The sequence below is a fragment of the Protopterus annectens genome, chromosome 14.part0, assembly GCF_019279795.1.
Source record: "Protopterus annectens isolate FY-2018-M chromosome 14.part0, PAN1.0, whole genome shotgun sequence".
NCBI lineage: Eukaryota > Metazoa > Chordata > Ceratodontiformes > Protopteridae > Protopterus > Protopterus annectens.
Genome location: NC_056748.1, coordinates 911,582,420 through 911,594,477, shown reverse-complemented (window position 1 = coordinate 911,594,477; position 12,058 = coordinate 911,582,420). Strand labels below are relative to the sequence as shown.

The following is a 12,058-nucleotide window of genomic DNA, read 5'->3' as shown; positions in this document are numbered from 1 at the left end:
CTAATTCTAGCCAGTGAAGTTGTTGAAGGTTCAGGCAGTGGTGGGTTCTAAATTGATTGCCAGTCACAAATCTAGCAATACTGTTATATGTGTTAGCCAATTTTGAGAGATTGTTTTTCTTCAGGTTAGTGTAAATTGGTGAGGCATAGAGAAGAGTTGAAATAAGGTGAGAGTGGGCAAGAGTAGCTTTGGCTACGGGGTTAAGAATGTTCTAATTCTGTAGAGGGAGCCCAGTTTTCTGTTTACAGTTTTAATGGTATTATTGATGTGACAATCATAGGTAAGGTTGTTGTCAATCATGACTCCTAGCAGTTTGGTAGTGGAGTCAGCTGATATTAGGGTGCCATTAATAGAAGAGATGGAGAAGTCTAAAGTGGGGGACCTAGTAGTAGGTTTAAAGATGAGGAGTTTTGTTTTTTTAGCATTTAAAAGTAGGCAGCGTTTTAAGAACCATGCTTCTACTGTGTGGAATACATTTTGAGTAATAGTTTGTAGCTCTGAAACGTTTTTAGCTGAGCAAATAAGAGTGGAGTCATCGGCATATTGTATGCATGTAGCTTGTGGAATAGCTGCTTGTAGGTCATTTATAAAAAGGGAGAAAAGGAGAGGTCCAAGAATAGAGCCTTGTGGGACACCAAGAGAAATTGGAAGGAGAGAGGAGAGTCGGTTATCCCAGAGGACTGCCTGTTTCCTGTTAGTGAGATAGGAAGTAAACCAGAGGATAGCCTTAGGTTCTAAAGCAAGAGATTCTAGGATTTTTATGAGGAGGGTGGTTAACCATGTCAAAGGCTTTGGACAGGTCAATAAAGAGTGCAGAAGAAAGAATGTTATTATTGCGGTTTGTGTTTATGAAGTCAGTAAAGGAAAGAAGAGCAGTGGTAGTACTGTGAAAAGGCCTGAAGCCGTGTTGACAGGGAGTTAGAATGTTATTTTTGGTTAAGTAGTTCATTAGTTGGTAGTGAACACATTTTTCCATGATTTTTGCTAGGGGAGACAGGAGTGCTATAGGCCTGTAATTAGAGTATTCATTGGAGTTACCTCCTTTATGTAGGGGTATAATGTGTGAGATTTTCCAGATGTCAGGTATGGTACCTTCATCAATAGTTCTATTAATAAGGATGGATATGGGATAGGCTATAACCTTAGCTGCTTTTGGAGGTATTCAGATGGAAGTTGGTCGGCCGATGGGGTACATGGTTTAAGTTTTTGGATACATTTTTGGATGAAGGTGGTGGAGATAGGTTGTAGAGTGAAGGTAGGTTGATTAGAAGCTGCTTGAGCAGGGATGCTAGAATTGTCAAAGGAAAGGTGGGAGGCCAGAGAATTGATGGTATTGGTGAAGAAGGAGTTGAAAGCATTTGCAGTTTCATGGGAAGAATTGTTTTCGGATCCAGAGGGAGAGGGTGGTAGTTTGACCAGGGTGAAGAAGTCTATTCAAGGTTGACCAGAATCTTTGGGGATTATTATGATTAACTTGTTGGAGGTTACTATAATAGTTTTTTTTGTCTGAAATAATAGCTTTTTTAGTACTATTTCTTAAGTATCTGAAGGTCTGTTGATCAGAGGGAGTTTTACTAGTTCTCCATTTTATCCAGGATTTGTTTCTGAGTAGCATTTTGTGCCTTGTTTCCTTAGATAGCCAGGGGGCGGGTTTAGTTTTACTCTGATAGTTCTTTTGGTGCATGATTATCTAGGATTGATAGGAATGTGGTGTTAAAATATTGAACTGCTTCTTCTAGAGGAAGAGTTTTTAGAGGTAACCAGTTGCAGGCATTTAGTTCAGTGCTAAATAGGGTGGGGTTAAAGTTTTTATTACTACGAGAGGTTCGGATGGTAGGGGCATTAGTAGCAATGTTCTTCTTTCTTATGATATAGGTTAAGTTGTGGTCGCTAAAGTCATCTGGCAAAGTGCGGTTTGATATTGTAGCTGTGGTTTATTAACAAGAATCCAATCTAGTATACTTTCTTTGTTGTTAGGTTTATTGATTCTAGTGGAGGTATTTATTGTCTGAGTAAAGCCATGGAGATTAATATGAGAGACTGGGTTATTAGTATTAACTGATGACCAGTCAAGGTTGAAGTCTCCAAGTATTATAGTTTCTTGTGGGAAGGTGGATGATGCCCAGCTAAGGAGATTTTCTATAACTATGGAGTTATTTCCAGGAGGTAGATAAGTACCAATAATATAAACGGCTTTATTTGGGTTGAGTTGCAGCTTTGATATAAGGAGCTCAGTTTTGGTGTTCTCTAGGGGAGCATAGGGTACTAAGGATATATTTAGTTCAGTCTTAAATATGAGTGCCTCAAGGGCACTGGATTCAGGCATTTCCATTAGGAGGCATGCCTGGATGTGCCTGTGTGAGTTAGCAGAGCCCCTTTGTCTTCTTTTGTGAATGCTTCTTTTTGACAGAACTACACTGTTTTGCCCCAAGGTTAAAGACACATTATCCAGATGTGAGCAGAAAACAAAACCCTGTCTGCTGTGGGCGTACATTTTTCGATTGCTCAAAGGACCTTTTCCAGGTGTCAGCAAGGTGATTGAAAATTGTGATTCAGAAAGTCCCAGGGTCCCTTCCAAAATCTACATGGAGATAAAGTGGATATAAAAAGTGTACACACCCCTGTTAAAATGCCAGGTTTTTGTGATATAAAAAAAAATTAAACCACAATAAGTAATTTCAAAACTTTTCCCACCTTTAATGTGACCTATAACCTGTACAATTCAATTGAAAAACAAAGCTGTTAGGGGAAAACATGTAAAAAAAATAAACATACAGTAAGCTGGTTGCATAAGTGTGCACACCCTTAAACTAATACTTTGTTGAAGCACCTTTTGATTTAATTACAGCATTCAGCCTTCTTAGGCAGGAGTCTGTCAGCATGGCACATCTTGAATTGGCAATATTTGCCCACTCTTCCTTGCAAAAGCACTCCAAATCTGTCAGATTGCAAGGGCATCTCTTTTGCACAGCTCTCTTCAGGTCACCCCACAGATTTTCTATTGGATTTAGGTCTGTGCTCTGGCTGGGCCTTTCCAAAACTTTAATTTTCTTCTAGTGAAGCCATTCTTTTGTTGATTTGGATGTATGCTTGAGGTCATTGTCGTGTTGAAAATTGAAATTCCTCTTCAGCTTCAGCTTTCTAGCAGATGCCTGAAGGTTTTAGGCCAAAAGTGACTGGTATTTGGAACTGTTCATAATTCTGTCCACCTAGAATAAAGCCCCAGTTCCAGCTGAAGAAAAGCAACATCAAAGCATGATGTCAGTGCTTCACCATGGGGATGGTGTTCTTTTGGTGATGCGAAGTGTTTTTGCACCAAACGTACCTTTTGGAATTGTGGCCAGAAAGTTCAACCTTTGTCTCATCAGACCATAACTCATTTTCCCGCATGCTTTTGGGAGACTTGATGTATTGTCTTGCGAATTTTAGCCGGACCTGGATGTTTTTCTGTGTAAGAAAAGTCTTCCGTCTTGCAACCCTACCCCTTAGTCGTCCTCTGTCTTGCAACCCTACCCCATAGTCCACACATATGGAGAATACGGGAGATTGTTGTCACATATAGTACACAATCAGTACTTGCCAGAAATTCCTGCAGCTCTTCAGTGTTGCTGTAGGTCTCTTGGCAGCCTTCCTGACCAGTTTTCGTCTGGTCTTTTCATCAATTTTGGAGGGATGTCCAGTTCTTTGCAGCATCACTGTTGCCCCATATTTTCTCCACTTTTTGATGACTGTCCTCAGTGTTCCATGGTATATCCAATGCTGTGGAAACTTTTTCTACCCTTCTCCTGACTGATACCTTTCAACAATGAGATCCCTTTGATGCTTTGTAAGCTCTCTGCGAACCATGGCTTTTGCTGTTGCAGGTAACTGAGTAAATGTCAGGAAAATCCTACTAGGACAGCTGAACTTTATTTGGGGTTAATCAGAATCTCTAATTGATGGCAGGTGTGTACTCAAGAAGACTGAATGTTGTAATTAAGTAGGTTCATAGGTAAGTACTAGGCTATCTGCCCGAGGGCATCTGTAAGCCTAGCCAGAATGTGTTGGCTTTCGCTGCCCCCTTAGATTAGTTCCCTGTGCCTCGTTCCAGCAGAGCCATTAGTTCCCTGTGCCTCTGTCCAGCAGAGCCACTGCAGTGATCCCCAGGGTAAATTTTCTGTTTCCCATCCACTCGTCAAGGTTTCTCTTGAGTGTTAGTGAGGGGCTCCACCTAATGTAGATTGGAATCCTGTTCCAAAGCATGGGGAGTTTCCGGGACAGGAATCTATCCCTCCATCCTATTTATCGTTGTGGTGAGGTTTAGATCCGTAGAGCGTGTGGCTCTTGGGGATTTGTTTTTTTTTTTGGTGGAGCATGTCTATCAATTCTGGGTTGGACATGGCCTTGTATGTCAGGCAGAGATCACCTCTGATTAAGTGTTATGCAACCGAGTACAGCTGGAGTTTCTTCAGTCGGGTTGCATAGAGCATCTGTTTGAGGCCAGTAATCCTCTTGGTGAGGTACTTCTGTGGTCTTTCCAGCTGTTGCAGGTGTCTTGTAAGGTACATCCCGAATGGGGAGCTGTACTCTATGATGGGTCTGATGAGTAGAGGGGCACAATAACCTCTCTTGTTCTAGATGCAAACCCTTTTGTGATTAGGTGGGCCACATAGAAGGATTTTCTAACCACTTCAAAAGTTGCTTCAACAAAGTATTAGTTTAAGGGTGTGCACACTTATGCAACCAGCTTATTGTATGTTTTTTTTTATACATTTTTTCTACTAACAGATTTGTTTTTCAATTGAATTGCACAGGTTATAGATCAAATTAAATGTGGGAAAAGTTTTTAAGTTATTTGTTGTGGTCTCATTTTTTTTATATCACAAAAACCTGGCATTTTAAGAGGGGTGTGTACACTTTTTTTATATCCACTGTAGTTCCCCTAGAGGCAGAGGGGGGGACTCAAAAAGAAGATGCCATCCACGGCAGCCTGCAGAACAAGGATCTAGCGAAACCTCCTCTGATATATCCTACCAGAGCTCCTGAAAGGGGGCCCGACTCTCCACAACTGGAGGCAGTCTGAAGTCATTTATCCCTGCACCAGAGAGCCTGGTTACAAATTACAAAAGATTCATGGCTGCAGAGGATTATTTCCAGAGGTTAGATAATTCATTTTCCTTCCTCCTGAATGTACATTAAACTCCTAATATTCCACCCAGTCAGAGGAAAGTAGCAGTACTAGAAATAAAAAAACTAAAAAAATTGTGAACTTAGTCAAGATTCTTTTTAATGTTAATGAAAACGGGACTGGAGACGAGTTTTTCCATCTCAGCAATCTGAACAAGTCAGTTCAGCCCACAAAGTTCCATATGGTTATGTTTCAGTCTATTCTGCCATTGCTGCACCAGATTGACTGGATGTGCTCAGTAGATCTTCAGGATGTGTACTGCCATATCAAAATGAACAGGCAGTCTAGAAGACGCTTAAGCTTCTGTCTGGAAGCCAATCATTACCAGTTCAAAGCTCTGCCCTCTGGTTTCACCGCAGCCCCAAGATTGTTGACCAAATGCATGGAAGTGGTAGCAGCTCACTTTAGATCTCAAGGATTCTGGGTGATTCCTTATTTAGACAACTGGCTCATAACCACTACAGCCAGGCATCGTTTCATCAAAGCATGAGCTCTTGTACTCCAGTTATGCTCTCAACTAGGAAATACTATCAATCAGAATCCTTATGTAGACAACTGGCTCATAACCGCTACAACCAGGCATCGTTTCATCAAAGCATGAGCTCTTGTACTCCAGTTATGCTCTCAACTAGGAAATACTATCAATCAGAATCCTTATGTAGACAACTGGCTCATAACCGCTACAACCAGGCATCGTTTCATCAAAGCATGAGCTCTTGTACTCCAGTTATGCTCTCAACTAAGAAATACTATCAATCAGAACAAATCTCAACTAACACCAACTCAGATGTTGCAGTTCATGGGGGCTTTGTTCAACGTGTCTTCCTTGACAGCCTCTCTTCCTCTTCTAAGTGTTCAAACCATAAGATTTCCAGTCAAAAAGATTATTCAAAATTCTTATTTCTTTGCTCGAATGATCCTTCAAGCATTAGGGTCAATGTCTGCTGTGATATTTCTGGTTCCATTAGCAAGATATCACACGAGTTTTTCAGTGGTCACTAGCAACTCAGTGGTCTATTCTCCACCAGTCTTTGTCTATCCAGGCCAAGATAACTAAGGTATGCAAAAATTCTCTCTCTTGGCTCCAGTCAAGTTCAAGGTCACCCATTCACTCTTCCTCAGTGCAAGGCCATTAGTGAGCACGGACGCTTCCCAAATCAGGTGGGGGGGGGGGGCATTTCATGGGAAAGACAGTCCAAGGTGCATGATTGTTTCTTGAAGAGGTCAATATGCATGAGCTGTCATCCTAGCATTGCAGGCATTCAAAGACACTTCCCTCCAGGACCTTTCCGATTCATATGGACATTCATTGGTCAGGTACATCAACAGGCAAGGAGGGACCACATCATACCCCCTTTGTCGAGACACATTAAGTGCGTGGCAGTAAGGGATCTCATCTGATGGATTTCTGATAGCAGAGAACATACCAGGGAAATCCATTGTGATGAGTCGTGAATAGTCTCTTCAGTTGATGGGGCCAACCTTGCAGTGATCTTTTTACATCTCCCCTCAACAAGTACAGCAGGTTCTTTGCCCTTATCCCCCCCCCCCACCATGGGAGAAACCAAGAGATGCTCTTTTCCATAATTGGCCCCCTGTCTCCTCTGCGCACTTCCCAAGTACCTCTCATCCCCAAATTTCTTCAGACAGTAACACGATTGAAGGACACGGTCATACTCATTGCCCCTTATTGGCCTTGTCAGATTTGGTTTCCCTTTCTTTGGCCTCATCTCCTTTGCCAACCTTGGTCTTGGATCCAATTCCGGACCTCCTGTCTTACCTGATAGACATGTTACACCACATTCTAGGCCTAAAGTTGACTGCATGGTTTCTCCAGTTCCACTAATAGCTAGATAGTCCAAGTTCTTCTCTCCTGTCTGTCACATTCTCTTATCCCACAAAAGTTTGTTTTTTGGGCACAGCAAAAAGATATCGACCCCTTTTACACACCAGTTCCAAAAGTTTTGGAGTTCTTGGCTACAATTTTTAAAGAGGGAGCTAGTTCCTCAACTGTTAAGGTACAACTAGCTGCCATTTCTAATGTTTGCATAGGAATCAATTTATTTTTAGACTCTTCCAAATTTTGTAAGGCTTTTATAAGGGGTACCTTTCTTCTCAGACCTCCTTTTAAAGATACCACTCCCCCATGCGATTTGAGTGTAGTGTTACAATCCTTGGCATGGTTCCCCTTAGAACCATCAGCCAAGTGTGAACTAACATTTTTAACCTGGAAACCTGTCTTTTTAGTGGCCATTACCTCTTTTAGAAGAGTCTCAGAACTTCAAGCCCTGTCCTGTAAGCCACTTTATCTGATTTTTCATAAAGATAATGTATCCTTAACAACCAACCTGTCTTTCTTAAGGTGGTGTCATTATCCAGTATCAAATTATCAACCTCCCAGTCATCTTTGCAAATTTCTCAAAGGAGAGTACATTGTTGCACCTGTTTGACCTCTACAGACAGTTATGTTTTTATCTTCATAGGACAAAAGCTTACAGGAAATCAGATCAATTATTATTCTTTTTGGACTCAAAATTGGGCAAACCAGTTACCAAAGTGACCTTAGCAAATGGTTAACGGATTGTATTTCCTTTGTTTACAACAAATCTGATTTATTTTTGCCAAAACCTTTAAAATCACATTCCACAAGGTTTATGGTAACTTCAGTATTTCTATTCCAGGTCTTCCTTGGACAATATTTATGCAGCTGCAACTTGGGCTAACCCTCATCTTTATTGCCAATTACAAATTTGGTCTAGCCTTTAGGGAAAGAGCAGCTTCGGCTCATTGGTCCCCAGGAACATCTTTAGAGTCCTCCCAGGATAGAGGTAGCTGGGGACTCTGTCCCAATCATTTTGGAATGAATGAAAATGGCAGCATCAGATAAAGAATTTATGTACGAACCATAACGTTCCATCTGTGTTATCCATTTTCATTCTTCCTCAACTTTCCTCCTTCCACCTCCCTACCAATTAAACTTCTGGCAGGATCAGGAGATGCTAAAGGAACCAACTTTCCTTTGAGTCTGCAGGCGCTGGTATAGATGACTTATTTTGACTGAAGTCAGCGTAGGAAATCTGAGGTATGGTTGAGGATTAATGCATTATGCGTAAGTGAAGAACTTGAGAGCTTTCATTGTTCCACGAACTGTAAAATGTGACCTGTCAGATCTGATCCATATTGTTGAGGAAGAATGAAAATGGACAATACAGATAGAATGCTATAAGCATACAACTTTTTTATGCTAGCCATTATTAGAACAATACAAGAAAAATGTACGGATGCTGTTTGTCTTTGAGACAATATTTTGTATCTGTTGTTAAAATGCATTGTGTTCTGTTTTGTAATCAAGGGCATCAGTCTTCTAACAGCAGTTTTGTTAAATGAGACTCTCTATCTGCATGTGTAGTTTTGTAATTAATCAAGGGTATCTGTCATCTGTTGAGTTTCTTTAATATGCTTGTAGATATTGAGAATAATGTAGTAATGCAAACACATTTTGCCTTTTCACTGTAGATTATTAGGAGCACTTTGTTGTTGCATTTGTGATGTCAGTGTTAACGACACTCAAGACATAAAACCAGCTGAATCACTAGCACAGCTACTGCTTTTCCATTTAAACTCCAAGTCTGCCCTACAGAGGATGGCTGTTGCATTAGTGGTTTGTGAGTGGGCAGCACAGAATAAGGTAAGGTGGTCATTCTTTGTTGAAAATAGTAGTGCCTTTTTTTTCCCATTGGTAGAATTACATTGTCACTGCTGTGTATTATGATGCGCTTGAAGTCTTACTGCTGAGAATTATACTGGGAAAAGCCTTTAAAGCACAGAAACAGCTTTTTAAAGTCTATAAGTGGAAAGTTTTGTTTTTCCTTTTTTTTATTTTCTCTCTTTTCCTCAATTAGTTTTCCTGGTTGTTCTAAGATGAAGAAATGGGGATCCTTCAGACAAAGGCCTGTCCGTAGTCAAGCCCTGTTTTGGCTAGCGAGGCCATTACCAGAGCATCAAAAAATTATTTTCTAGTGTCCCAGATTTTTCATCAGTGTCTTTTTGTAGCAAAAAAAAGAAAATTTGAGGTTTGAAGTCACTGTAAATGCAGGGAGACTGCCATTTGCTGGGCATGTAGGTGTAGGTTTTGTATGGTTGCTAAGCACGTGGAAAATACAACAAAGTCCTAATGTTAAATGCAAGGAGTTAACACCATTTTTAAATCGTGTATGAGGAAGCTGTTATGCAGCATCCAGACATTAAGAGCATTTTTATTTTATGACCTAAAGTCTACACTTGTGGTATGAACAGTCGGATTACCACTTGAACTGCCTGTTAGTTGGCACATGCTTTTACTATACATGCTTCAACAAGGGCGGTCATTACTGGAACCCATGTCTTCCCTTCATCACCCCCACGCCATCACAATGAGTCTGTCTATTTTGCAGCCAAGGCTCTGTCAGAACAGTGGTACAAACTGGTAGGAGTCTCCATCTCTCTCCATCTCCCTGCTTATGTTAAGTGCCTGAGTTGCTATTTAAAATTGATACCTGGGCCTTAGTAAGGGCTTTATTCCTTTATGCCACCTGTGCTGACAGGAGTGATTGACTTGACCTTTCTTAGGGTCTCTGTCCACTTTGACTTCAGGCAGCCTAACATGAGAGGTACTTGAACATTGCTGTGTGTAGCCTTTTTGTCTTGCTGTGGAGTCTGCACCTTCAGTGAATTTTTTGTCATCCACAGCAATTTCTACGCTTGAGTTTTTATACATAGCTGAAGAGAGTTGTATCTAATTGCCTTCAGAATATTGATAAGTTAAATCATTGGGCTTGGTTGTGGATACTAGGATATATTTGATTAGCTGCTGTAGCTAAAGATGCCTATGACTAGGCAGTGCTGAAGTCTAAAGCACTTGATCATTCTAATTATCAGCATACTCCGACATAATTAAAAAAAAAAAAAAAAAAAAAAAAACTGCATGTATGAGAAGGAAATAAAAATGGCCTTGCTCACATATTTTGGATTTTATATCCAGTATGTCTTGTGTTTTTGTTCATGTGCTGATCTGTCAGGCTTTCAGATTTTTTCATTTACCAGTTTCTCACATTCCTTCTTGGAGATGCGATGCGTTGGCATGATTAAGGTGTGTACCTCAATCATGGTTCAGGGTTTGATCAGTGGGAAGCATAGCTATGCTTAAAAAAGGCCCCCTGTGGTCATTAGCCTAGTAATCTGTGAACCTGAGTTTTGAACCTATACATTTTTGCATACCTCACTGGATTGCCGGGTAGCTTACAGACAGGACCCCAATATTCAGTTTCAGTGAGACCAACTCCACCAAGAGACCAGTCATCAGTGGAGTACGCCAAGAAAGTCAAGACTAATATTCAAGGTCTCTAGCTTACCAAGTTTGCGGTTGACTGTAAATTGGGAGATATTATAGATTCCCTGCAAGATACCAACATCTTGCAAGGGGGTTTGCCACAGGCAAATGACTGGCGATAAAGCCATGGCCTAAAGCTCAGTGCAAAAAAACGCATGATAATGCCCTTTGGGAAACTGTCAACCCCATTTAATTAGTCGCATTGATAAAACACCCCATAGAGTCAACCCAGTAGTACTGGATCTAGGAACATATCTAGACAGCAGTCTGACCTTTAACCAACACATAGCTAAGACGGTAAGAAAATCATTCTATGTTGCCCAACTTATAGATAAAGGTAGTCCCAGGAAGTTATAGTATTACTCTACTTGACCCTTATCAGATCTGTCTTTGAGTACAGCACCCCCTTTGGCATGTACGTAGCCAGACACTTGCAACAGTTGGAATGCCCACAAAAGTTTCTTAACAGTAGAATTCGGGACATGAATATCCTGACTTACACTAACTGCGTAAAGGCTCTGTCTTTGTTTTCAATCTTCTACAGGCTGTTGAGAAGGGTATATTTGCCTGGGTTACAGAGCTTCCTGTGAGACAGCCCTGATGTGCACAACACAAACTGCACCAGAAATATTAGATGTAGAAATTTGAACTTTCTGACATAAACAAAGTGCTGGAGACAGATGTACCCGAAAGGATGCCCATGCTTTGGAATAGGCTCCCCTGCCCATGTTAAACAGAATTCATCGCTGACCCTATTCAAACTAAACCTTAAAAATTGGATGGACAGTCGTAAATTTAACTCCTGTCTAGCCCATGTCCCTTATAGACAGAGGCTGTCAATAAGAAAAGTGTTATCCTAGCTAACACCTCCCCGTACAAATCCCTTAGTTGTCTTTCTAACATGACACAACCCCCCCCCCCCACCACCACCACCACCACCACCTATAGACAACCATGATACTCTGGATCCAAATTGGTTTGGAGTGCATGACTAGGCTTTAGAGGCCATAGTGTTGGCCTTAGTCTAGTAACAACCTATGAACCTATGCATTCTACAAGTTAATCCATTCTGGGAGGGAGGCAAGAACTGAATAGTGTAGGTCCTGAGACCACTTACACTGTAGAGGAGCATTTTAGGTATGGTATGCTTTTCTGTCATGGCTACTTCTGTATCCGGGTGAAGAATTGTCAAGAGTCCTTGAAATTACTTCCCAGGACTCCTCTTTATTTTTTCAGAGTTATTCTCATTTTTACCAGTAGTTGTCCTATGTCTCACCTTAAACATTGCTGTTAACGTCCTATGTAGTGTTCTCTGTAACTTCACTGAACTTTTCAGACCCCTCTGTACTGCCTTTGCATGCCTGTATCCTGAACAGATAATGGTTGAAACATGTGGGTTTTAAAGTTTTTTCCCCCAAACTCTCTATTATAAGAATGCATTTGAGGAAGAAATGGACAAATATGTACATTCCACCTGTACAGACTAAATACTTATGTTAATAGGAAAGGTGTTTGATTCACTA

General features: G+C 40.9%; 1 protein-coding gene across 1 annotated transcript in view; it reads left to right on the top strand.

Moving 5' to 3' along the window:
* BTAF1 (B-TFIID TATA-box binding protein associated factor 1) overlaps positions 1 to 12,058 on the top strand; it is a 3,603,226-nt gene that overhangs the window by 1,763,671 nt on the left and 1,827,497 nt on the right. Inside the window, exon 21 of the mRNA XM_044055641.1 lies at positions 8,684 to 8,855. Coding sequence (XP_043911576.1) covers positions 8,684 to 8,855 — 172 coding nt within the window. The remainder of the gene's footprint in view (positions 1 to 8,683; positions 8,856 to 12,058) is intronic.